A 26,278-nucleotide genomic window follows, 5' to 3' on the forward strand; every position below is an offset into this window, starting at 1 on the left:
AAAATTATAATTCAGGTTTATTTTGTGCACAAACTCCCAAAAAGTAAAAAAGCACAGTAATAAAGTTTGAACGCAATGTCAACCAGATTTACAGTTGGCCTAAAGTGCTGTCGGGTTTCCTGCAGTTGTTGTCTAGACACATAGCTACAAAATGAGAAAGTACATGACAAGACTTGTTAAAGGAAAGACATTGGCATCCTGCTGGGATGCGACAGGCCACCTCATAAGTACAACTCATTGAAGTGGAGGAATAATAGATTCTGAAAACCAGAAACAAGAAGATGAAGCTAAAGTGAGACCATCTTGGACCACATAAAAGAGAAAACATTGCTTGGTCCAAACTGATGTCCTTATTCATCCTGCATAGTGAACAGCATTTTTTATATCCATGCTCTGCTGTAGATCCACTGATAAATATTCTGTTGAAGGACTGTAGTTTCAGTCCGTCATCCTGAAAAGTACTGTTTCAGTATCAGTGTGACCCTCCCATACATGACAAATATATCAAAATAAAACAGCTTAATGTGAAAAAAAAGATATTAATGCTAACTGAATGTGCGTAACTAGTTTCACCATCACACAATGAATAGCAGACTCAACCACTCATCAGTCAAATGTGTAAAGTGTGTAAAGACAGTAAAAGCCACAGTCTTTCTTCCTTATTAAAGATACTTGGTGTTTTTATTTACATCATATTAGACAGAAGATGTGCCCTTAATGTCATCAAGCCTCTTCTACATACACACCTGATTCCAATAACAAACAAACAGGGTTCATGTCCAGGGTCAGCTCTGTATGTTTACAACATGACAAAGTACAAAACACTGACCAGATTTCGGACACGTAACACTCTGTTAAATTGTTAAATGTCACAAATATTTATTAAGCTTCAAAGTGAGCTGGCGTACAAATGTTATGGAAGCTACTATTCTCATGTGAGATTGATGAGTGGAGTACTATGCATCCTTTACAATGGCTGGATTTTTTTTGGGACCCTGGACATGGATGATAAGCATCCACCATGTTTGTTTCTGCTGTTAATCCCAGGTTTATTAGTAAAACAAATATATGTACCAGTTCCCCATCAGCTTAGACCATTTGTCCTGCAAGTCAGTCGGGGGAAAGATGATCTTGACAGTTCATGACATTGTCCTGCAAAATCCTATGTTAAGCAACTTTATCTTTCAATAAAAATGACATCGACATTCTCGTCTGAAGGAAATGTTTCCATCATTTAAGAAAACCAATCAAAACATGATGTGGGGGAAAAAATGACAATAGTGTAAATGGAAAAATAAACAACTTTTTTCATGATTCGTGAGAATATAAACGTTACTTAAGAGTGGAAAGGTTATGTGGCATGTTGGGAAAACCAGCCTGGCTTTAGATGGCACATGTACTGACATAAAGCATCTGATTTAGAAAACACACAACAAAGCAGTGGAAAATGTGAAAATCATGTTGTGAATTATACAAAACAAACCTGCAATATAATTCTAGTACAAATTCCATTTCTCAATGTCATATATTAAATAGTTCTTAATTGTACAGATTTGTTACAGGTACAACAGGCCTTTATTAACAAATTATTATCTGCGCACTCATATATCCTTATGTGATTTGACACACACACACACACACACACACACACACACACACACACACACACACACACACACACACACACAGTATCTGAGTTACGGATGTATTTGGCTTTGTCTCACTGGACACTGGACCCTCCCACACTTACCTCAGGCTCATGACAACATTTATTCATGTTCATTGTTTGACACAAATATTCCAGCATAGCTCAGTTGTATTGCCACTGTAACTGTAATGTCCCCTTGTGTATGAGTAAGTGACCTACAGTATGCAATGCAGTGTAATGGACTATAAGTGACAATAACAATATAGAGAACCAGAACCTGCAAACCATCCCCATCATAACAGCAAGAATTGTAAGAGGTGACCAAACGTTGACTATTATGCTGAGAATTTACAGACTTGGACACATGAGCGTTGGACACAAGTTGCGTGGGTGTAACGCAATGTCCTTTAAATAGCCTCGATGAAGAATTTAAGCACTGATGAAGTTGAGTGTAAAGTACACTACATTTATGCTACAATAGATTTATTAAGTACACATTGATGCATGTATGCACTGTAGAATATCGCTAGGATGGCAGTCAGAGAGTACATCTCTATAATGTGAACGCCTAGAAAAACTTCACCCCAGGCTCAATAATACAACTGTCAAATACACTTAAGAGTGGTTCAGCTACCTTATGAGTACCCTAAGGAAATTCAGTTTTCATGTCACTGGATACAATGCTTTGTGAATGTCCATGAACTGAATTTTGTATGTATCATTAATATGAATTTCTTTAATATGTCCAATGCTGCAGGTGTGCCATATTTTTGAATCTTCACCAGAGGTTAAAACATACATTAGGCTATAAACAAACTACACCACGGTTGCATTACTTTATGTCAACACCACTGAGTTCTAGGCCGACAACTGTTCAGGGCAATGACTTATTTTGTCACTCGTTTGAAAGTGCATGTAACCAAAACACCACTTGAATTTTAGCAAAAAGACTAAATCATTTCCATGTTGTAGACTCAGTCCTGCAGATCTACAGTATATATTTGATCGTGTCTTCTTGGTTCCGGGACTAGAGTGTGTACTAACTGAGAGGCTATGTTTCTATACGCCTTCCTCCATGTGTCACATCAAATTGATGCCTGTCCTGTGTTCCCAAGTGCACACACAAGGAATGTGTGTCTTATGGAACATGACTTATGTGTTCATGTTTCCATATGGAATATTGTTTTTTTGATTAAATTAAAACAGAGCTTAAAATGGTCCATTTAACCGTTCCAAATGATTATCTTATTTTTATACCATCAGGTCAAAATAAGGCTAAGCGGTATTCATTTTCTCAGGCCTTAAAGACATGGGAAACTTCCCGTATGAACTATCCTCTGGTGTATTTGGCAATTACATTAAACCTATTTAACTTTTCGTTACCATGAAGACAAATGTTGTGCTAATCGTCTTAGCCGCTGAAGGATCCCTACAGTATGGGCCTACATGAAGTGTGTTTCCCTGATGTCGAGGTAGGTGTTGCAGATTATGGTTTTCGCAAACATTTTTTAATATTCATCAATAGTCTCAGGAACTGTACTGGCTCTTTTGCCACAAAGCAATACAATGTCAACAACATATATCAGCTGCTTTCATGGTGTAGCAAAAAATAATACTCTGACTTAGTTTAGTTGGCATTATTTCTTAGAGTCAATACACTTTGACTTAGTTAATTTATGCTTAGTTGACAGTGTTGGCTAATCCACTATGAAGTATATACTGCATAGTATACTTAAAGGAACAGAGACAATTTAAAACATAGGTGTTTGTTTACAGTAAGGATAGACTTTAGGTTGAAAGAAGAAAAAAAACAACACAAAAAAATGCCAATTTTCATTGCTTAGATTTAGCAGGATACTTTAGCTTACTGATGCTACGGCTGTCAGAGGAATGATGTTGGAAATATTTATGACAATAATGACCAACATTTCAAAAACGTGTAAACTATCTAATTCAAACACTGGTATGTCAAAATTGACTTTTCTAGCTTCCCTCCCTTAATGTCTTCATATATGGCAGATTGCTTTGTTATGCTGGTGTCCATCTCAGCTAGAGGGCACAGTCCCCTTAAAGACGTCGTGTCCTTAGTAAACCCCCTTCTAATGTTTTTCTAAAATCCCTGTTTTCCTTACAAGCCATCATATATTCCTTAGGTATCCCTGGCAAGGCAAGAGAGTTGACAGTGTTTTGTTTTTCGAAATATGCTGGTCTTGCCCTTTAAGACCTGACAGCAGGAACCAAATCCTTTATGTCAATAAGCCTGTGCTGGTGTTGTCTCAGAAATAAATTGGCACATTTCATTTAAGTTTTAGAGATACATCAACTGTGTCCTTTATCAGATGCAGTGAAATTGCAACCTAATAGTCCCCTCTGTTCCTGTTGGAGGTTTGTGATTGAAAAGATAGATAAAACCTGTGCTGGAGTTTTCCATCGTCAACAGGTATGATGTCTTGTAGGTCGCTTTATCAGTAAAGTAAGCCTTACTGTGATGCTGTTGTACAATTAATAAAATAAATGTTTTTTTCTACACTAAGAAGGGAAAGCACGCACAGGTATTAGTTCTTCAAGTTTCAACAATCTAGATTTCAAATCTTTCTCTTTTCATTTATAATAGCCTCAAAGTAGAATCTGATGTTGACACATTTCTAAGCACTTTGTTTGATTATAGAAAACATTTCTGTCAACATAAAAATGACATATTTCATGGAAACTAATGCTAAATAAAATATTTTTCTCTGTGGGCCAACTCTGCAGCAACTTTAATTTAACTTTTGATTTAAAGTTGATGTATGTTCCTCTGATGTCACATTTATGTGATGTCAACAACCAATAAGAACAATGGCAGAAAGGTAATGTTAATTACATGAAGCAAGTTTTCAAATGTGACAAGCCTGTCAAATATTCAAAGTCTACAGATAATGAAGCTTTTCTTACTCAAAACTTATTGTCCCATGTCTGGGTTACTCAGCTACGTAGAAGTATTTGGAAGGCCTGAGATTTCCACTGAGTCAATTATACTCCAATAAGTCTACGAGAAAACTAGTAGACTTAAATTTGAATCCTGTTGGTTACATTTGCATTGGGTTAGTGTATACTTTTATATAAATGTGGTAAAAAACAATGCAATTAAAAAATATTACGCATGTAAATGTGAACCGTGTCAAGCATGCATACTTAGACTATGTGTACAAGTTAGTATTATTAGTACTATATTGTGTGTATTATTGGTTGATCCGGACAAAAAACAGATGGATAGAATTTCAAATATTTGAAGTATTTCAGAGCGCTTCATTTATCCTGTCACTCATTACCCTCTGAAATTAAAGTTAGTAACTAGTTGTGACTTTTGTGGCCTAGAGGGATGAGACGATATTAAGAAAAAAATAGAAACATTCAATAAACGAAGCGCTCTTGTGTTTTTTGGGGGGATTTTCAAATATGTAAAACTAACCCATCTTGTGTTTGTCCTGACTTGAGCAGTAAAAAGGCACTGAGCTGGGAATAATTTTCAGTCCTAAACATACTACCTGCAATGAAATGGCTGTATTATTGTTGGTTATAGTTTCCTGTGAATTAGAAGCAGAAAAGGCTCTAAGATCAGCTTAGCTGTAGCGTTTTTGGCATTTGTCCTTTGATGGCCCCTTTTCAAACCTATCTCCTTGTCTGTGCCTCTCATTCGTCCCCTCCCTCACACCAACCAAATGTCCTTTTGAAGATGGATGTAACGAGCAGCAGATGTTAGAAGTATGTTTGGTAAAGCATGACATGATTTAGGGACAGTTGAAAGGGGAGTTGTATTGTTCTTCCGCAGGGTTTTTACTTGTACAAGAGGCCATGGTGCACAATGTTGCTATCCTCTCAAAGTTCATACAACCTCATTCCTCTGCCTCGTCCTTGTTAATGGGAATTGGATATGTTCTGTTTGCCAAATTCCATTGCTTATGAGTGCAACAGTGGTAATGATCTTTCTCCAAGCATTGTTGCCTCTTGACCAATGTCAGGGTGCTGTTTGGGAGAGTAGGAACCAGGTTTGGAGCTTGGTAAGATCACTGTGTTTTATATTAAGGTTTCTCTGCTCATCGACCCCATCACTACACTTCCTTAGGGACGGGTCCATGTTCCTGAAGTCTTATGAACCATATCTCTGTGCTCAGGTGAGATGAGGGCATGTTGTTTTTTTTTCACCTATGATGAGAGCTTTTCCAAAAGTTCATCCATTGGCCAGCCCACAGGTCAAGTATTCACAGAACGCCATTGCATATTCACATTTCTTCCTCTGTGATCTGTTCCCTGCATGTTCCATGGGTTCAAATCCACCTCTCTCATTATGAATATCTGCGTATCCTTGTCCGTGTACCTACAGACTTGTTTCCCTTAGAAACATGGTCCCAATGCTGTAGGAGACTTTCCTCATAGAGGCCGGGGGAGCGGAGCGAGAGCTGGTCAATGAGGCATGGCTGTGAGATGTTCCCGCCTCCAGGAAGTAACATGTCCCTGGGATCTCTTTGGGAAAATTATCTGGGAGTTCCAGCCTTGAGCGAGGGACAAATGAAAAGGAGCGGTCATCTTTCAGCAACCTGTTGAGAGGAGAAAAACAAAATCACAATTAATAATTTCATTCAAAAGTGTGAGTGCCATGATAGACTTTGTGTATGTCTCACGCCGTTACTTACTGATAAGTTGTGGGACTGACATTTATACACCTCGGATGGCTCCCCGATTCAAACTTGCTGGCCAGTGTCACGTTGTTCCCAAACAGGCAGTAACGTGGCATTTTAACCCCAACCACGCCTGCAAGAACCGAACCTGTGTGGATCCCGATCCTTAGCTGAGAGAGAGGGAAGAAGAAGGTGTTATGGACAAGGGGAGTAGCAAGAGATGACAGCAACAACAGGACCAGCAGGATTTTAAAAGTTCAAACCATTTAGCCTAACATCGAATATCTGATGCTTCTGTTGTTGTTATTTTCACTGAAGTCTGTGAATAAACGTTAATTTTCCCTCACTTTCCAAAAAGATGTGCAGCTCAATTGCTCATCAAAAATGTATGATGTACAGAATATTTGGTAGATTAGTAGATACAATTATAAACAAAAAAAAGTAATGCTATCCATATGTCATTCATAAGTCAAACAAAAATGCAAACAATATTCAAATTAATTGAATTACAGAAATTGTAAAATGTGAGGATTTGATGATTTCTGTTCGTCTTTATGATAAACCATATTTTTATTTGGTGTTTTGATAGATAAAACTAGACAACTGTAATAATATCTATGTTTTATAAAGGGCTTCACTATTTCCTGAGTATTTATAGACATTAAGTCTCACAATTAGAAAATGTAAATCGGAGATTATAAATTATTAAAAAATAAATTAGCAATGTGATCAAATCTAAAATGCTGGACCTGTAACAGACCTGGCTCTGCTGTGAATGTTCAGATTTTAGATTTCCCTGTAGAACAGATCCCATTAATTCATGTGCCGCCTATCCTGCAGCAGAGGCCATGTTGTTTTGAACCAGAGTTGCTGTGTGTGTGCATTGATCCACTGAATGGAAATTGTACTGCAGCAATATTACTTCCATATTAGCGTAGCTTTTATTATCTAATTTGATATCCTGTGGCAGCAGATTTGATGGAAATCTTAAAATAGCAAGAGAGAGGAAAACTAATCAAGTAAATAATTGCCTTCATCTCCTCTTGGTAATAGATATAGGGCAGAAACATGGAGCTCATCTTATAATCTGGCTCAAGTATGAATCTATAAATGGCTGGAGGGAGACGTCATTCCAATTCGACCACGCTATTTCATGGCCACTCGACTAACTATTGATTTCCTAATGGAAACAACAAGTTGCCACAAAACACACACACACACACACACACACACACACACACACACACACACACACACACACACACACACACACACACACACACACACACACACACACACACACACACACACACACACACACACACACACACACGCCAGTGGAACCCAGTGGATTTCTAATGATCTACTTGAGCATCTCATCACCTAGGTATCAAACGCCACTGTGTGAATTCCAGCACACTGCAAGGTAGTCATGGCAACAAAAGGCTATGGGGGTAGTGAGGTAGAAAGAGCACAGACGGACAGAGAGGCAGAAAGTGAAACACCTCGAGAAAGAAAGAGAAAGAGACGGGGCAAAAATAAACTTATAATTAGATGTCAAAACCTTGACAGCACAACTGGAGAGATGTCGTAAAGAAAGTGAGACAGAAAGCGGGAGACAGGGCTGGCAGGTGCGCGACTGTGACCTATTTTTCAGCTAAACTGCTTAGAGATGGCCGTGCGCTTGACTGTCTTCCTCTGCAAAAGGCAACCACTCACAGACACATACAAATAAACCGGCATCCAGCGCCCACTCTTCTCTTTATTTCTTAGTCTGAAAACACAGACACACTAACACTGATAAACTCTTCCTCTCCTTTTCGCTGTGAGTCAGCACTGACAGCACAGGGCCCTCAGTGAGCCAATGAGCAAATGGCGCAGCAGCATAGACATCCAATCAGATTGTAGCCTCTGGCCAAGTGGCTACAACAGAAGGACAGAAGGATACAGAGATAGAGAAAGACGGAGACGGAGAGGAGGGAGTTGTTATAGAGACAATTTTGCTTCACATACATTCAGTTTATGGTAACATTGGGCACAATCATACAATGGTTGTGAAATAAATCTTACACTCATGAACGTTTTAATATATATAGAGAAGCTGATCCAAATTTAATGATACATTTTGAGGATTCATTTTGTTGTGCTGTTCAAATATGCTGCATTATATAAAGAGGTGGAATCCAGCCATCCCTGACTGGTATAAATAAGGTGTACTGAACAGTTTTTAGTGCCAAAAACATCTGTCAATAAATCAATAGCCTCTCTGTAGAACATGTGGTCAGGAAAAAGGCATGTCACTGTTGGTTAGAATGACAAGCCCCTGAACCTTTCTAAATACAGAGTGCTCAGACACTGCTAGTCTATGGAGGATCATATCTGCAGAATCAGCCAGAAACATTTCAAGAATCAGAGACTTCCAAACTGACTCAGAGAGTCTCTATATGTGTTATGAGCAGGTTGGACTATTGGGTTGTTTATATTCAAATAACACAACCCATACATGACAAATTATCTTCTAACCAGGAAAAAAAACATCAGAGCTTTTAACCCTCGTCCTCCGAAGCCTTCATTGGTTATATTGCTTTCATGATACAATTCAAAATCCTCTTTTTGGTTTACAATGCTCTTGCCGGTCTAGCTCCACATTTCATCTCAGACATGCTGTCAGTTATTCCCTGGCAGATCTCTCTGGGTGCAAGATGGAAATCTCCTCCAGGTGCCTAGAAAGCTCTTTCTAAATCATGTGTGATGACATTTAGTATTTTTTAACTAAACTATATGGAAAAATGTGCCTGCTGATCCTAAAATTTTAAAACCCCCCAAAAATACCTTACTTTTAACACTAAGATGTTGTTCAAAGAAGTGTACAGTATGCTTGATATATGTGTGTGTGTGTGTGTGTGTGTGTGTGTGTGTGTGTGTGTGTGTGTGTGTGTGTGTGTGTGTGTGTGTGTGTGTGTGTGTGTGTGTGTGTGTGTGTGTGTGTGTGTGTGACCACGTGTGCGTGTGTGTGTCTCTGTGTTATATGCACGCATGGATGTCTGTGCAGTTATATTTATGTAAAATACCCTTAACTGCTTTTGTATACATGGTGCCATAAAAATATATTTGAATTGAATTGAATTTGAATGTGCCCACATTAATATTAGCAGTGACAAGATAAGCACTACATCCCCAATATCCACACCCACTCACCTACTCAAACATCCACTCATACTGACAATCACGCACATGCAAAAAGATCATGCCACAGTCCTGAAATTGATGCACAAATGTAGTTAAAAACAGCTCTGTTTGCTGGGTTTCTACATGTGTTTCTCTCTTGACATCTCACTCCTGCTGTATGTTTCTCTTTGTGTCCCCGGATCACTCTCTCCAGTTCTCTCACCAAGCATTTCAGTTATCTCTCACTGCTCTCATGCTAGTTTGCATAACAGTCCAACATTGGCTGAAGTTGAATGCACTCAGTGAACAGCGTTTATCATGCTGAAGTGTCCAATATTGCTATAACTCTTGTTTATAACAAAATGAAGTGAGGAGGGACAAGAAAGAGGATAGGATAACAGAGGGCTCACATATACAGAAAAACAGCAACAAGAATACAAACTGAGGGGAACAGAAAGTGAGAAACTGAAGAGGAAAATAAAAGGAAAGAGATAGAAAGAGGATTCAGAGGAGAGAGTGAGAGACAGGGAGCAGGGGGAGGGAAAGGTAAAGAGGGGGAGACAAATGGACAATGTTGGGAGCGCAGCAGTACACAGAACAGTGTCCTGTCTATCTGTCTTTGCATCTCTGTATGTTTTGTTCCTATCTGTGTCATTCTCTAAAGACCAAATGCACCCTGTGGCAAAAAAAGAAAAACAAAAGGAACAATTTGGCAACAAAAAAAAAAAGTTCTTCTCAAAGCTATTTGGTTCAAGCGACACATCGGTTTCCTGTAGCAGCATTACCGTCGTTTATGTCCCATAGCTAACATGCTGTAATAAACCATGATGTTCCAAAAAACTGTTCAATGGGAGGATAAAATACAGCAATTGTATGTACATGTCAACCAGACTTAAGGAGGTTGTGTGAGGTGAATATGCAGTAAGCACAGCTTAATTGTGAATAAACATAAAAGAGGGAAAAAAGGAAAAGTGGTCAGAAGATTAATAGAGACACCCACACACACATACTGTACACACACCCACATTCACCCTTCAGAAGAATATAGTACATAAATAGAACAAAACATCACATGCATGCACCTGCACAGCCCACATAGGCACTAATTAAGTTTCACCGTAAACACAGATGCATCTACATTAAGAGACATCTACGGTCACGAGAGAGGCTCTACAGTGCAGAGAGAGGCTCTACAGTGCAGAGAGAGGCTCTACAGTGCAGAGAGAGGCTCTACAGTGCAGCGATTCACTGCAAATAAGAGTGAAAATTGTGCGGATGTGAAAAATTGTTGTTATGTCACTCGAGGAGGATTCATTTGCTCTGCTCTGATGGAACAAGTCTGTTAATTGTCAAAGATCAGTGTACAAATCATTCAGAAGGACGCTTCTTGGCTTAAGCTATAAAATATTCCAATTAAGAAATGTTTCATCTTTACATGTCTTTCAAAAAGGCGGTTGCTAACAATTTGACCAATGAGACGCTAACGTTGACACTGAGACATTTCACTTCATCAAGTCCGACTCTATAGCTGCATGCTGGTGACGTCACGCGACCTTGGGGTAGTTATTTTAAAGAAAAATATTACCTTTTGACTTTTGCTAACTACATCCACACTTCAAATATTAAAATGTTTATCTTTCTGGACAAATTGAGAAGTATCATGAAGGATTTTTAAAGTTAATTTTTGACAATAATCCCCCAAACAATCCCATTGGCTTGTGTCGGGGGAACAAATACAATGCTTACTTTCAGGTTGGCCTACAAAAAAATGTCATCTCTACAGCACTCAATTTAAATCTCGTACCTATACGTTATTCATGGTCCCGTTATCACCATGACAACTGCACACGACGCCAGTGCTACAACCTTTCAGTGTGCAGTCTGAAATAGTCAATAATGTGCAAATATACGTATATCAATGGAAATAAGCAGAAACATAATTATAGACACGTCGATAAAGGCAGAAACAGACAGGCACAATCTTTTTCACTATAATAAACTATCACCCTAACCCTAAAGACAAATATTCAAGGAAACTGCTCAGCACGAGGCGACAATACTGTTTAATTTGTAGGTAAAAAGTGTGTGGTTGGCTTAAGTTTGGTAAAATGCCATTTACGTCTTCTAGCAATAGACACTGGATCTCAATGATATGTTTTTTAGTACTGCTCCCCATCAGCTTCACAACATTTTGCAAAGTCATATGCATTTATTGCTCGTGTTTTTATTCTGAAGGCAACATAATAAACTGTTAAATGTTTTCAAAATAAATATTATATGAGGCTTATTAAGCTTCAGCAAAAATGAGCAGTGGCACAACATAACAACAGCAAGACAGCAAAGACCGTGTTGTATCTGTTGAGCGATTGTTTAAACTGTCATATAGTGACTGATGACAAGACAACATGTGTCAGGATGTGTGTGTTTCAGCTCAGCAGGCAATTGATTGTGCATTCGTTTCATGGAGATTAGGAATGCCACAACAACAAAACAAGCTCAAAATAATGTTTGTTTCGATAAGGATAAAGAGGGTTAAAATAACCCAACCAATCACAATCAGGTGCTGAATGTGACAAAGCAAAACTTCAGTTTGCGCCGCCTTAAGTTGGTTTGATCATCAGCAGTTGGACACACAATTTACCTTTTTTGGGGTTAAATCCTGAACTATACCCATATTTGAAATTGTCTAGCACACACTCATATAGAACATACTATAATGACCATTTAAGCAAGTAGGAAACAGTTAATTACCCCCAAAAAGATAACCTTCAAACAAGGAATACATTTAAACATGTAAGATAAAAAGAAAATCTGATTATAAAATGGCACAGTTAAATATCTAACAAAATAAGAAATGCATTCAAAAACAAATCAAACAAACAGATTACCGATACAGAAAACAAAAAGGACAGGAAATGCCAATAGGAAATATAATGAATGAAAATATGATTAATTAGGAAAAAATGTAAGCTCGTTAAGCTAGTTTCTGTTTGCAAGTATCACAATCTTGTTAGAAAAAATAATAAAAACCCACCTTTATAGGTCTCCCATCAGGTGTCAGCACTTCTTCAGAAAGCTCCATCATCTTCAGAGCCATGTGTGCGATCGGCTTTGCGTGACTATCGACCTTCTTGTGAAGTCCTCCCGCCACACAGTAAGCATCGCCTATTGTCTCGATCTGTAATATAAATAGAGGAGGAAGGGCAGGAACTGTGAGTACATGCTAATGTGTGAAACTAAGAAGTTACTCAACCACTTATGCAATCTCCACTGAGTAGAAATTAAAAGCACTCTATTCCTCTTGTAATGTAAGAAGTACAGTATTGCTGTTAGAGTCTCTCTCTTGGGCCACATCATTCACAAGAGGATTTAGTGAGCGTTTCGAGGGGATCCCTGCAAAGCCACTCGCAGCACCTTGCATTGCTTCTGAACCAGTCTGAGAGGCCAAAAAAAACAAGCATATAAAATCAAGCATTTCCATTCATTCTTGACACCAATGCATCCATCATGTCATAAAAGCTTAAATCTTTTTAAAAGTTTTAAGTTAACCAGTGTTTTATTGAATGCATTACGATGAGGTTTCGTGTACTTGTAAGAGATCATGAAGGGAATGCTTGAAAACTTGGAGGATGCAATACATCTGGATTTTTAAATGCTTACAAATAAAGACATGTTTGCAACAAGACATGTGTTGATAAAACAAGCAAATAGTGTCGCTTTCACAGATGTGTAGCTATATTTCCAGAGCAGAGTGAGCTTGGTGTCATGACAGTTAACAAAAAGGCAGGATGGAAAGAAAAAAGCTATGAGACAAAGTGCACTCATTTAGGACGACCACGGAATAAATCATGTCGACAGTAACCATGACAATGGCAACGTATGTGTGCCTCAATCTCCTCAGCATATCCTTGTTTCTGCTTCCCACATACACACACACACACACACACACACACACACACACACACACACACACACACACACACACACACACACACACACACACACACACACAGACACACACTCACTCCTCAATTGCTGCACCATAAACCCTCTTACATACATCCTATCTGTCTGCCTTCCTCTCTGTATCTCCTCTTCTTTTTCCTTTAGGCATCTGATACAAGACATCTCTGGGAAATAACAAAGCATGTTTTTGTTGTTGTCACAGTGACTGAGGGTAAAGAGATACAGAGTAAAGTTGATGGCAATAGTGACGAGTGAGTGAAGCAAAGGTGAAAAGAGTAAAAGTGAAGAAACATACTGACCTTAAAAAAGAAAGAGAGGATGAAAAGAGGGAAATATGGCTGACTGCAGTGAGGTCTGTAACTGGGCCAGAAGCCACACTGTCAGATGGACAATGTTGACATATCTGTGTTAAGCTCCAACATACTGGACAATAATCGGTTACTTTTTCCACCCAACAAGCGCACCCACTTGCAATACTGCATATACTTGTGGTGTATACACTTGTCAACACACACAAATATATCAAGTTCACACAGACAATGACACCTGCTAAAGGGTTAGCTTTAGATACACTGGTGGACCTTTAGAGACAGTGTTAATGTGGCCTTTAAGTTCCTAGGAGACATTCAAGAACCGTTTTTGTTGTTTTATGATGACCTAATTCTGCACCCAAGCATGATTTTTTATGAAATCTTTAACTGAAATCCCATTTTTATCATTTGGAAACCCACCCAAATGTTTAATGCCATATCCCAGAGTCTCAACATGTATTACTGCACCATATAAAGAAGATATTATATGTGCATATTTCTGTCTACTGACCTTATAAACATCCAGAATGCCACACTGGTAGTCGAAGCGGGTGTAAAGCTCATTCAGCATTGAGATGACCTGCATAGGTGTGCACTGGGCACACACAGCAGTAAATCCCACAATGTCTGAGAACAGCATGGTCACATCATCAAATTTGCGTGCTGGCACTGGCTGACCCTGCCACAGTTTCTGTGCCACGTCACCCGGAAATATGGAATAAAGGAGATCCACGGTTCTCCTCTTTTCCTCCTCCAGTGCCTGGTGAGTCTTCTCTAACGTGGCCTGCGAGGGAGAGAAGCAGATAAGGAGATAAGGAGGTTTTGTTCTGTTTGCTTTGATAAAGGCTCTAAGGATAAGGAAGGGGATGTGGGAGTACTGCACCAAATTAAATAAAACTGCTGGTGCATGTACATTTATTTGTGTATTGATTTGATTTATTTTTGATTGTGTGAATCTGCATATGCGTAATTGTGTCTGTGGGCGAGCTTATGAATGTTAAATCTGTCTGATGCATTGCTGAACCATTGTTCAAGCAGGCAAGTCGACCAAGATGTAGCTATTTATAACAGTGGCCTAGGGGAGTAGATGCAGAGAGAGTATTTCAGTGAGCAGATGCAAAGATTGGGTCAAGACTCAAGACTTTCTCAAGGGTACTTTGAAAGCAAATTATAAGAGCAAGTCCCAGGAGCAGCTTTCTTCCAGCCAATATGAATGAGTCAGTCAGCGGAGACACTGGATTTAACATGTTACAGTGGGTTGTCTCACAACTCGCACGATGGACAACAGAAAAAAACACTACTGAATATTTTGTGTATTTTCACTATTTTAAGGATCATGATCAAAGGTTAATTAATAGTCAAGTTGAGATCTCTTCTTAATAGCAAACATCATTATAAATAGTGTATGTTGTTGCCTGTTAGAAGCTTGTTAGGCTTAGCGGCAATTAAAGCCCTTAAAAAAAACAATTGTTCTACGACTACCTGTGCTGTGAAGAAAATACCTTTATTATCAGCTTTTCGTAAGTTATAAAATTATAATATGTTAAACATATTCAATATGCAGGTAGGTACATTGTTAGGCCCATTTTTTCACAATGTCAAATTATCATAAAGTTTTCTCAGTTGCACTGTAAATAGGAATAGACCCAGTATTTACTAACAACCACTCTACCTTAAGTTTGTCCATCCTCTTCTTTAGACCATCCTGGGCCTTGGCCTGCTCCCCCACCAGGATGACATCTCGCGTGGCATCATGGATGGGGATATCTGACAAGTGGAGACCCCTACCCATCAGCTCCTCCAACTTGTCGACACGTGGCGAGCCCAGAAACATCAGGGAGCAGGACTCGGGCACATGGATCATCTGACCCTTCAGCTCCATGACCTGGCAGGCAGAGCAATGGGAAAGAAAAGGAGTTTTAAGAAAGTTGGGACGTTTATCAAGGGTTTTTGAAAGCTTGTTTTTGTAGGTATTCACTAACAGAAGGTGAAAACTCCAAAAAACCCTGATTATATGCAATGAGCCACAGGGGAGTACAAATTGTGAGATAGTATGTCCTTGCGTTACAATGGATGTCAAATCCAGCTTGTATTCTTTTTCATTTGACAATTATGTTCCAGCCCAGGACAATAGTGGACAAAAAATGATTCCCTGAATTGGTACTACTCCATTAACTTGCCTTTACATGAATGTTGACGTAAAAGGGGTATTCAATAAGGATTCCTTATTTCATTAATGCTGCCTGACAACACTTTACCAACTGAATAATAATCTGAATTATTATGTAATAATGTTCCCACAATCCACCTTTGCACCTCTGCAAGTCCATGGAAACATCTCAATGTCACATTGTGGCTGTGCTTTAGTTCAGTGAAATGCATTAACAAAAAACTGAACATAATCAATCTTTAAATGGCTTTCTATGCATACATGCCTGCAGACATACATGTACACATACCTATTTGCTTGATACACACAGAATATGTTGAACATACAACAGAGATGATAATTAAAGCAACAGCAGATAACAGCTAGTTGCCAATACATTTCATTTGGCAAGGCAAAATATGCAATATACATGTAGTATATTGATATGTATGGGAAGAGACTCTAAAAACTGCGTAAACTGGTGACCTAGTTACTAAGCGGAAAATCCCATCATCATCATCATAATGTAACTGGTTTGACCCACATAGTCTATCCAGTTGTCAGATAAAAATCTGCCTGTGGCTTTATTGTATAACTAAATCCTCAACAGCTTTTCAGTCTTTATATCTTTGAACAACAAATGCTGCTCTATTATCTAATGATATATTTTTATATATGTATTTGAGCGCTTACAACACAAATCAATGAGCAAACATGTCAGGTAATTCCAGATTTCTGTTAAAAAGCCTGACATTTTGCACACAAACTCAAACATTAAGACCAATATGTGCAGGTCCTTCAGAAACCAAGGAGGATGATGAAGAAATGCATACTTCCCTTCTAAACATGACTCTATGCTGTTTCATTTCATTGTTTTATTAGAAACCATATAGATAAGCCACATTTAGATTTCTCTCTTGGCACTATTTCCCTTTTTACCTGCTTAAACATTGGCTCTGTTTCTTCCCATTCTCTGTTCTCTCCATCGTCACCTGTCTTCTATTTCTGCTCGTCTCTCCCTCCCTCTATTCTCCTCTCTTGGTCTCTACAATAACTTCTACCTCTCTCTCTCTTTCTCCATAGTGTCAGATAGATTATTCCGCCAGTGAGCACACTGCAGCCCTGTTTTATTTATAGCACCAGGCTCTCTTAGGTCTGCATAATACATACAGTCTACATCTACATCTACACACACACACACACACACACACACACACACACACACACACACACACACACACACACACACACACACACACACACACACACACACACACACACACACACACACACACACACACACACACAACCAGAATACATCCAAAAGGGACACACACATAGTTCATCAGCCCTGTCTGTTTTTCGGAAACACTGCCATTCATACATATAAACACACATCCAACATATATACACATATGCAGCCTACAACCCATAGGGTCCAAGTTCACCATCCGTTGCAACACAGTGTGATCCACTTATGATTGACAGACTCACACACATGCACACACACACACACACACACACACACACACACACACACACACACACACACACACACACACACACACACACACACACACACACACACACACACACACACACACACACATTTAGTAGTGAAGCTGTCACGGTTCTTCTACAGTATACAGTATATTGTAGCAGCTACTGTATGCCAAACATCTGCACACGCTGCCACAACAAAACAGCAGTAGTCATATTGTCCAATGCGAGTTTAAGAAACAGTCGTGTGATGTAGGGTTAGGCTGATGAACATCGTCCATTGCATCAATTTTAACCCATAATCACAGTATGATCATTTAGAAATATTGTGCGTTTATAGGTTTACAGGTACTTATGCAATCCTCCCAACATCCTGCCGCCATTAAATGATAATTACAGTTATTCCAAAATATAGTTGATTGTTTCGTTGAATTAGTTTTTTATGCTTTGAGATGATGGGAATGTAGATTGATGATTGACAGGAAGGATGTATCTGAGAGATATTCAGTGTGTTTACCTCACAGCAAAATACAGCTTTTTGTGAAATAAGACTGAAACAACAGTTAAAAGTAAATGACTTTTTACAATTCAGATCACTACAAGCAACGTGACCTGCAATGCAGACAGCTTTACAAGCACCAGCTGGGACCATCCTTAATTAAGTAAACCTTAAAATGACCCGTAGTTAAAGCTAAGGTCACTTTGAAATCTAGACTAAGACCGTGTCCTTACACACATGCACCCTGAATGCCTGAATGTGGTTAGCCCTGCATTGCAGCATCACCACCAGCAACTTCATTTTTTTTTCTGTAACTGTTTCATTGCGTTTTCCAGTTACACAATGACGGTTAAAAACAACTATTGTGTTTCTTTAATAATGTACATCATACCAGTGTCTTATCAGTTTTCTCTCAGTGTCTGTCCATGTTGCTCTGTCACTCTCATTTTCTGTCTTACTCTGTCACAATCTCTCACACAAACTGATGTACAGATACGACTAAACATGGACACACACACACACACACACACACACACGCACATACACACATCCCTGGAGGCAGTTGTGTTGGCCTAGTTGTGCGTCTGTGTTTAACTCAGCACTCTCCTCTCCTTCTGCCTGCATCTCTGTTATCACAGCACAGTAGAAGAGGAGGTGAGGGAACGAAGGAGGAAGGAAGGACAAAATGAACATGGTGGTTAAGAAAGAAAGCAATACAGAAAGACGGGGGAGGGAGCGCGAGATGGATAGATATAGAAAATGAGGTGGGAAGGCTTAATAAAAAACATGATCATGATAAATAATAGGATTGAAGAAATAGCTGGATGGATAGATGAAAGATTAACACAGAAAAAAGACAGCACAATCACAATAAAATCAGTCGGAAAGTAGCAACGGTACAACAAAAAGGCTCGCTTATCTCCCTTTAGGGATGCAGAAAGAAGGTTTATAAAATGGATTTAAATTAAAGCTGATAAAAACACAGCAAATTGTAAGAAAAGGCCAGTATGCTTTGTCCCACACAGTTTGTAGTAATGGTGCTTCTTTGTGGCGTGTTGCACATTTACACTGAGCCCTTGCTGAAGGTCACTGCATTGTCATTACAGTGAAATGTAGCTAACTCTGAGAATTCAGATAAGCTACGCATGCCGACATGTTTATAATGCGGCATGGAAACAGATTTTATGGAATTGAGTCCGTAAAAGAAACATTACATTGTTCCTATTTTTGGTTACATCAGAAACAAACCTTGTGAGTGGGGAATGATCTCTTCCCTTTGACATTACACTTGTAAGACTATATTTTTCTATACAAAACCATTAATCAAACGCACATTTAAGATCAAAACACAAACATTCACTTGAACAAAACCAAAAGTAATCTTCTGAATCTTATTAAAGATCTTCACAGCTATCAGTGCATAGCTGTGCTAATAATTGACAACATCCTAGACTGTTTACCAATAGCAGGCACCACAGGTTTCCAATCTAAGCTAATTGTTATTTGGTTTGAAGGTAATCAAATGGCAAAAAATATTTCTTTGGCAAATGAGGTCCTTTTCAATTGTATAACAGCTCTCTCTTTTTTTAACTTCCACATTGTTTTTTAAAATAATAAATTGCTCTTTCAGTGCACGTTTTCTTTGGAGCAAGTGTTTCCTCACCTCCATATTAAAATCCAATATAAAAATCTTTCAAAACATAAATGAGACCTAATTAATTCATTTAATTTGTAATGATCGAAAGTTGTTTGACTTGCAGTTTTTGGTTCATATTCAACCTTAGTGTATATTTTTGCATTTTGTCTTTATGTCTTCTATATTGTGTTTTTCAAATTCTACTCAACGTGTCTCTGAATGTACAGATTTAGGTTGTTATCACCATTATAGTTAAATGAAAAGGAGAGAACGGAGGGGTAAGGAGAGAAACAGCTTAAAGGGGCCACAGGTGGAAACAGAGGCAGATAGAGAGGGGGAGTAAGCACAGAGGGAGAGAGGAGAGAAAGGGAGAAGAAGGAAAGAGAAAGGTGGAAACGGACAGGCTAATGGATTGTCTTTTGTGAGCAGACTCTGGCATGTCAACACACTCTCATTTGCATGAACAAGCATTGAGCAGCAAACTGGCTACATGTGCCGTGCTCTTACATCCATTTTCCTCAGTAAAACAAAAACACACAGAGCATGTAACCAAGATAAACATTGTAGGTACCAATTTACAATAAGGCTAGGGTTAACAAACAGTAGGTTGTAAACACTTTATAACTCATTAATAAGCTTTTATAAGACAAGAGATAAACAGGGCAACTGTGACCGGTTGCTAGAAACATCAAGATGGATTGGGGGAGAATCACCTCCGTGAACAACAGATACCAAGGATGTCGGCTGATGAAGAATGCGAAGTAAGCTAGGTCGCCGATATAAGGCTTAGTCATCTTGCCAAATAGTGAGCCTGTGTTGATGTATGAAAACTATGTTTATAAATGGTTCTTAATGATTAATACAGTGTTTACAACCTAATTAATAACATAATTATAAACCTTTATGAATCCTTTACAAGGGTAGTCTTATTGTAAAGTGGTACAGAGATATGAGTCTAACCAAGTGTCATATTGCAGGATTTGTGCAGGCAATAGAAAAAAGTGAAGACTGCCAAATGTTTAAATGCAACTGGGTACAGTTAATCTGTTTATTTGACTGGTGGAGTCGCATTAAGCTGAAACCATTAAGTCACACACAATAAGACAAAACAGGGTATTTTTAGAAAATCAGTTATTTGAGAAAGAGTCTACTTCACGTGAAGTAGAAACAGATTCCCTTTCACTTTGATGCAAAAAGAATATAACTATAGTTGATAGATTGAAATGCTGTTTTTTGTTTCAAAGTAAAAAGCTGTTTCTTTTTTCTGATACCTTTGTGTTTTCATTTACCCTTTTTTAATTTAAATGTATCAAGAGAAGACAAAGAGGGCAGTGATTTTCAAAGCCATTTCCAGTGAACAAACAAACCACAGCAGTGATTTATCTAGAAACAGATCAAAGGCGGTGCTAAATGTCAAGATTATCTTTGTACTCGGACACGCAGGTGCACACATGCACAATCAAACAAACCTCATTCACCAGCCCCTACAAATACAGAACCATTTGTAGAATAACAAGGATGACCTTGCACATTTGAACATCCTGATAGTTTCACAAGCTGGTACTCCTTAGCCTTCACAAATTGTTCTCAACCCCCCTTTTAACTACACTACATTGGGTACAAATGTCACCAAAAAAGCAGAGGGAAAGGAGTCTCGAAATTTGAAACAAGTCATTTTGTCAACCCCTGCTAAGTATACACTAAAGCTGAGACAGCTGCTGGGTTTGGTTGCAACACAAAAACAGTTAACTTAGACATTCAGGCTATAAAAGAAATGACTCATCTTAACTTCACTGTTGACTCTTTGACCCAGAGAGTCTGGGAACGTTTGGCTGTTCACAGCAACAGCTTCACTACAGTGGGTGCAGGTGTTGTCATGCATGGATTCTCTGTCTTATTCATCCTGTTATTTTTAGGAGAAAGGAAACATCAGCCTCTAAGTAAAATGAACAGAAAAGGCATCAAACTACCTTTACATGCAAGTAATGCTTTCTTTAAACTCAGAGGCATTATTCTAAAACTTGCAACAACATAGTCTAGCCAATATAACTACCTGCTCTACCTTTGTTTAAGGAGGGACAGCAAGACTAGGAGAGGAGGATGCATATTAAGGATATAGGAAACTGAGGTGTAAAGGAAACATGATGAACAAGATACAGAGCGCTTTTGACACTGCAACCTGTGTTCACTCCCCTGTGTGCTGACCACAGTGCTCACACCAAAAGGAGAGACAACAGAGAGCTGCAACTTGACCTTTTCAGAAGGCCTTTCTTTGGATGTCTTTTTGTACAACATGTCCCTGGGCAAAGACAGGAAAGAAGTCAAACTGAAAACCCACTACAGGCCATTAAAATACACACACGGTGCAGCGAAGTGTAGTGCTCTTTTGTGGCCTCTTTACCTTGGCCTGTCGCCTTCTCTTGCTGCCCTTTGTCGTGAAAATGTCAGCGCATCCCTCTCTTTTTTCTCCCTTTGTTCTACTTTGCTGACCAGGTGACACAAGACTCATATGGCATACGTAAAGAAAAACCCTGCTCCATAAATGCAACACAAATCTGTCTAGCTGAATGTTTTGGAGCTTGGAGGCGGACTTAAACTTCAGCAATGCCAGTTCTAAGGAAGAGAAAGGGCAGCTGCTGCAGATCACTGAAAACAGCAAGAATATGATAGAGTAGCTTGGCTCCACATGGGTGAATGGAGAGATGAGAATAAGTCCACCACACAGAAGCAGAACAGTGATACTTCAGATAGCCCTGAAGACAATTGGCTGATTAAACTTCCTGTCAGTTATGAATTTGCATGTCCAAAACCTTTAAATAAATTGGTTATGGTAAATGCATTATACTTCATATACTTCTATATACTTTATAATTCTTAAGTGTTAATCCCCACAAACGCATCATGTTTTGATTATAGAGGCAACAGTGATACACAATGTAGTCGATAATATTGATGAATCCAAAAACAAATACAAAACAAAAGTTGGGACCATTTATGTTTTTTATATTTTTATATTTACATCTTTAAGAAATTGTTGCATCCTAACCTGTATTTACTTACATCGGGATACATATTTGAGAGTGAGCATATCGCTGTGACTATCATAACATGTATTGCGACCAGTGCTGAACAAGAAAAAGCCGCTCTTATAGAGCAAGAAGAGAGTAATGTTGGAAAACACTGTTTTAACCATTCCATTTTTGACAGCTATAATCTGCTAAATTTGTGTCTGATTTTACAAGAGGAGAAAAAGGCAGGGAACGTGTGAGAGGTGAAACAGGAGATATTTTGAGAAAAAAGAATGAAATTGGAAAGCAGCAATAGTGATTGTACAGTTATGAGAGACACTAACAGAGATAAGCTAAGTATTTCAATGATCCTTGAGGCCTGACTCTGAAAAGTGGAATCCTGCAGATACGTTAAAGGGCTGGATGACTATGGGCATCGTTGTTATGTGCAGCGTCATGCATATGAGGAGGATCTGTGTACGTAAGCATTTCTGTTTGGTTTGTCATTTGTTCAGATAAATGCACTTAATCCCGGGATTGGTTCATTTGGCCAATGGAAAACCGAAATTATCCAATCAGATCTCTGTTTACAGAAAGCTGAAACACTATAGCCTTCACACTGCAATACAAACAACTCATGTGAGAGGAGCCCAAAATAAGGGATTCACTTTTGTGGTCCACACAAACAGAAATGTTCAGCACACTACTACTACTGATAATATTATTTTAACAACTGTGAATGATGGTATTTCTAAAAATATTTGCTACAACTTTCTCTTTATTTAATTGACAAGACGACAGAAAATGAATTGGCAACTATTTTGAGAATCAAATAAACATGATTCAGTTTTTGTTTTGAACACTGGACACTTGAATTTGGAATAAGTGTCTTTTTTTATTTTTTTTTATGGATTTATCAGAGATGTTTTGCCTTCTATAATCCTGAACATAAGACACTCTGTAAGGCATTGATATGACGTGAATTGAAATGAAGCAGCAGAACACTTCTATCACCGTGCAGCAAATTAAAAGAATACTTGACAAGATGTGAAAATAATACTTGTATGAGGGTTGTTTAGAAATGTCTTTTTAACTCCTTTGTGTGCCATGTGAATTTGTAAGTGGGATATATTTATGTGCCAAGGGATACACTAGTGCAAACATGGCTATGAGAGGGAAACTTGACACAGGACAAGACTTTTAACTGCACCATCTGCCTTTGGCTGCAGATCTGTGGTGCAGTTAATTCCCATCTTACCACTCTGTATGAAACCACATGACGTTCAAAAATATTATCTCCATTCGCTGGGCCAGTTTCACACCGATGTGAAATGGCTCATATTGATCCTTTGCCTACACAAGCAGAAAAACAGGGTAAAATCTGTATCTCCTCTCACAGAATCAGCCCCCAGCTAGACAAGACACCACTAAGATCACAAGAAGAACAAAAACAGCGACGTTTAAACAAATCTTCAAAAGCTTCCACAACCAGTAAATACTGCTGAGAGGAACAGGGTTTATCTCGAGGCTGAAAGCTGTCATTGGTGCTAGCATACTGAAATGCTATCAAACAATAGAGTACTCTTTGATACAAGTCAATTTGATATACCCGTATCATCTGAACCCCTAAAATTCCAATACTGTACCCCATTGGACCAAAACATACCCTTCATAAATATGGATGAACTGACTTTTACTTTATTTTTACATTGATTGTTTGCTTTGTTTGTTTGTTTGTCCTGGGGAGAGTGTGTAGCAGCTCCTCCTGGCAGGGACATGAGCACTCAACAGCTCACCACCCACTAGCACTGAGTGTCCTCAGTACATGTACCTTTTGCTTCAATTTGTAACCAAAACTATTAGAAACTAGCTTGTATCTCAGAGGTGGATACCCATTTCAAGGGGGGGTGGCATTTTTTGCCAGTACTTTTCAATACAAAAATATTGATATGTGTGCTACCAAATCACGACTCCGAAGCAAACAAACAAACAACAACAAACAAACAACAAACAAACAAACAAACAAACACACTTCTCTGGACTGTGGCTGAACCTTTCTTCACTTTGTCAATTCTATTTAGCATCAAGGTGTAGGGGACTGACACTGGCGGCCTGCAGGGACCATCCAACCAATAGAGAACTATAGCATCCAACAGTGGTTGAGTGAGTGTCTCTGGCACATTTAAACCAATTCAAAATCCTTCCTCCCATGTAAAAACCTCCAAGGCTTTTGTTGTGGTGCTGCATGTGGTGGAATGACAAGTATCGACAGTCAGTATAGACAACATTCATCAACAATCTAATTACACTATTTAGTTTTGTTTATTTTTTAAGATGGTAAACCCAAACAAATAGTAAGCTACAACACTCCTTCCGTGCCTACAAAACCAAGAAAGAGAGAAAATCAATTGTATTTTCAACTGTGCGAAACCCAGACGCTCTGTCTTGACTCAGGAAAAATAATCTGATGGAAACAAAATGTAACAAACTGGAAATTGAATGAAATTGTGGCCTTCTTGTGCTCCAGCTGTTTCAAAACAAACAATGTCAAATCTTACTTATTAAATAGAGATGTTGATTCTTGTACTTTTTCACAGTACAGAAAGTTCTGTACTTGACTTTATCAGAGTAAGTTTGGTTGGATAAATATAAAACACAAAATCCCCACTGCCTTAACATTTACAATTTGTAAATTACTAAAACTAACTAAAACTGCAAAAATCCTTTACACTGTGTTAGAAAGTAGGATTTGAGTAAAAGTGTCATCTGTTATATATGATATTATTACCTTCTCCTTGGTGCCAGACTGTGTGATATCCGGCCTGGTGCGGATGGTAAATGGGGATGCAAGCCTCAGCAGGATGCCCTGGAATGAAGGCTCCATCTTGGGTGAGACAATCTCAAAACAGTCCCTGAACGAGAGGCACCGGTGAGGCTCAATGCGAGCCTGTCTCCTCAATCCTTCTCCGAGCTGCAGTAGCTCCATGCGAGGCCCCAGGACGAGGTGAAACGGAAAGGCACGGCAAAACGTGGCCAGGCCAATGCGCAGGTCGCTGGGGTTGTTGGACAGTGAGATGAGGGGGCGTTTAGTGGTCACCGGGGCAGAATTTGGGAGGGAGGGGAGGGAAGGAGGGCTTGTCTCCAGGATTTGGAAGGACAAGCAAACTGTGGGAACAGAGGTTTGGAAAGGAGAGGGAGGGGACGGGGACGAGGAGGGTGAGGCGGTGGGGGACACAGTCGGGGTTGGGGTTGTGGAGGCACCGTCTGTGTGTTCTGTATCTACATTTGGCAATAAGGGAGTTAGAGGAGGCACCTCTTCCACCTCAACTTCTGAATAAAAGATCCGTCTGGCAACAGCTCTAATGAACCCTGGCATGACCAATCCAACCACAGGGGCCGGGTTAAAACAGTGAAGAAGCAACTCCTTCCCTCTGCCATCTGTTTCTCCTCGCTCTCCAACTTTGTCCAATTTTCTCCTCCCTGTCTCCTCCTCATAGGGATCCTTGCACTGGAAAGAAGGGCTCTCAGATGAGGCACGGCGACCCGTGGAGGTGCGGATGTGTTCCAAGATGGCATCAAAGCCGTTGAAGAAGTCCTGGAGGTTTCCGCCTACAGCCCGAAGCACTCGTTCATTTTCTTCAAAGCAGAGGCCGAAGAACTCCTCTCCAAAGTGCTCTCGCAGCTCACAGAACGGTACTCCTGCGAGAGAAGGAACACACAATGTCAGCGATATGG

At 39.2% G+C, this 26,278-nt stretch overlaps 1 protein-coding gene across 1 annotated transcript in view; it reads right to left on the reverse strand.

Annotated features, from left to right (window-relative positions):
• Positions 1-680: 680 nt before the first annotated feature.
• Positions 681-26,278, reverse strand: part of gucy1a2 (guanylate cyclase 1, soluble, alpha 2) — a 35,265-nt gene continuing 9,667 nt past the window's right edge. Inside the window, exons 4-9 of the mRNA XM_063906278.1 lie at positions 25,332-26,242; positions 15,424-15,636; positions 14,263-14,535; positions 12,509-12,652; positions 6,322-6,476; positions 681-6,225 (exon numbers count right to left, since the gene is read on the reverse strand). Coding sequence (XP_063762348.1) covers positions 6,006-6,225; positions 6,322-6,476; positions 12,509-12,652; positions 14,263-14,535; positions 15,424-15,636; positions 25,332-26,242 — 1,916 coding nt within the window. The 3' untranslated portion in view covers positions 681-6,005. The remainder of the gene's footprint in view (positions 6,226-6,321; positions 6,477-12,508; positions 12,653-14,262; positions 14,536-15,423; positions 15,637-25,331; positions 26,243-26,278) is intronic.

The sequence above is a fragment of the Eleginops maclovinus genome, chromosome 18, assembly GCF_036324505.1.
Source record: "Eleginops maclovinus isolate JMC-PN-2008 ecotype Puerto Natales chromosome 18, JC_Emac_rtc_rv5, whole genome shotgun sequence".
In the NCBI taxonomy this organism is placed as follows: domain Eukaryota; kingdom Metazoa; phylum Chordata; class Actinopteri; order Perciformes; family Eleginopidae; genus Eleginops; species Eleginops maclovinus.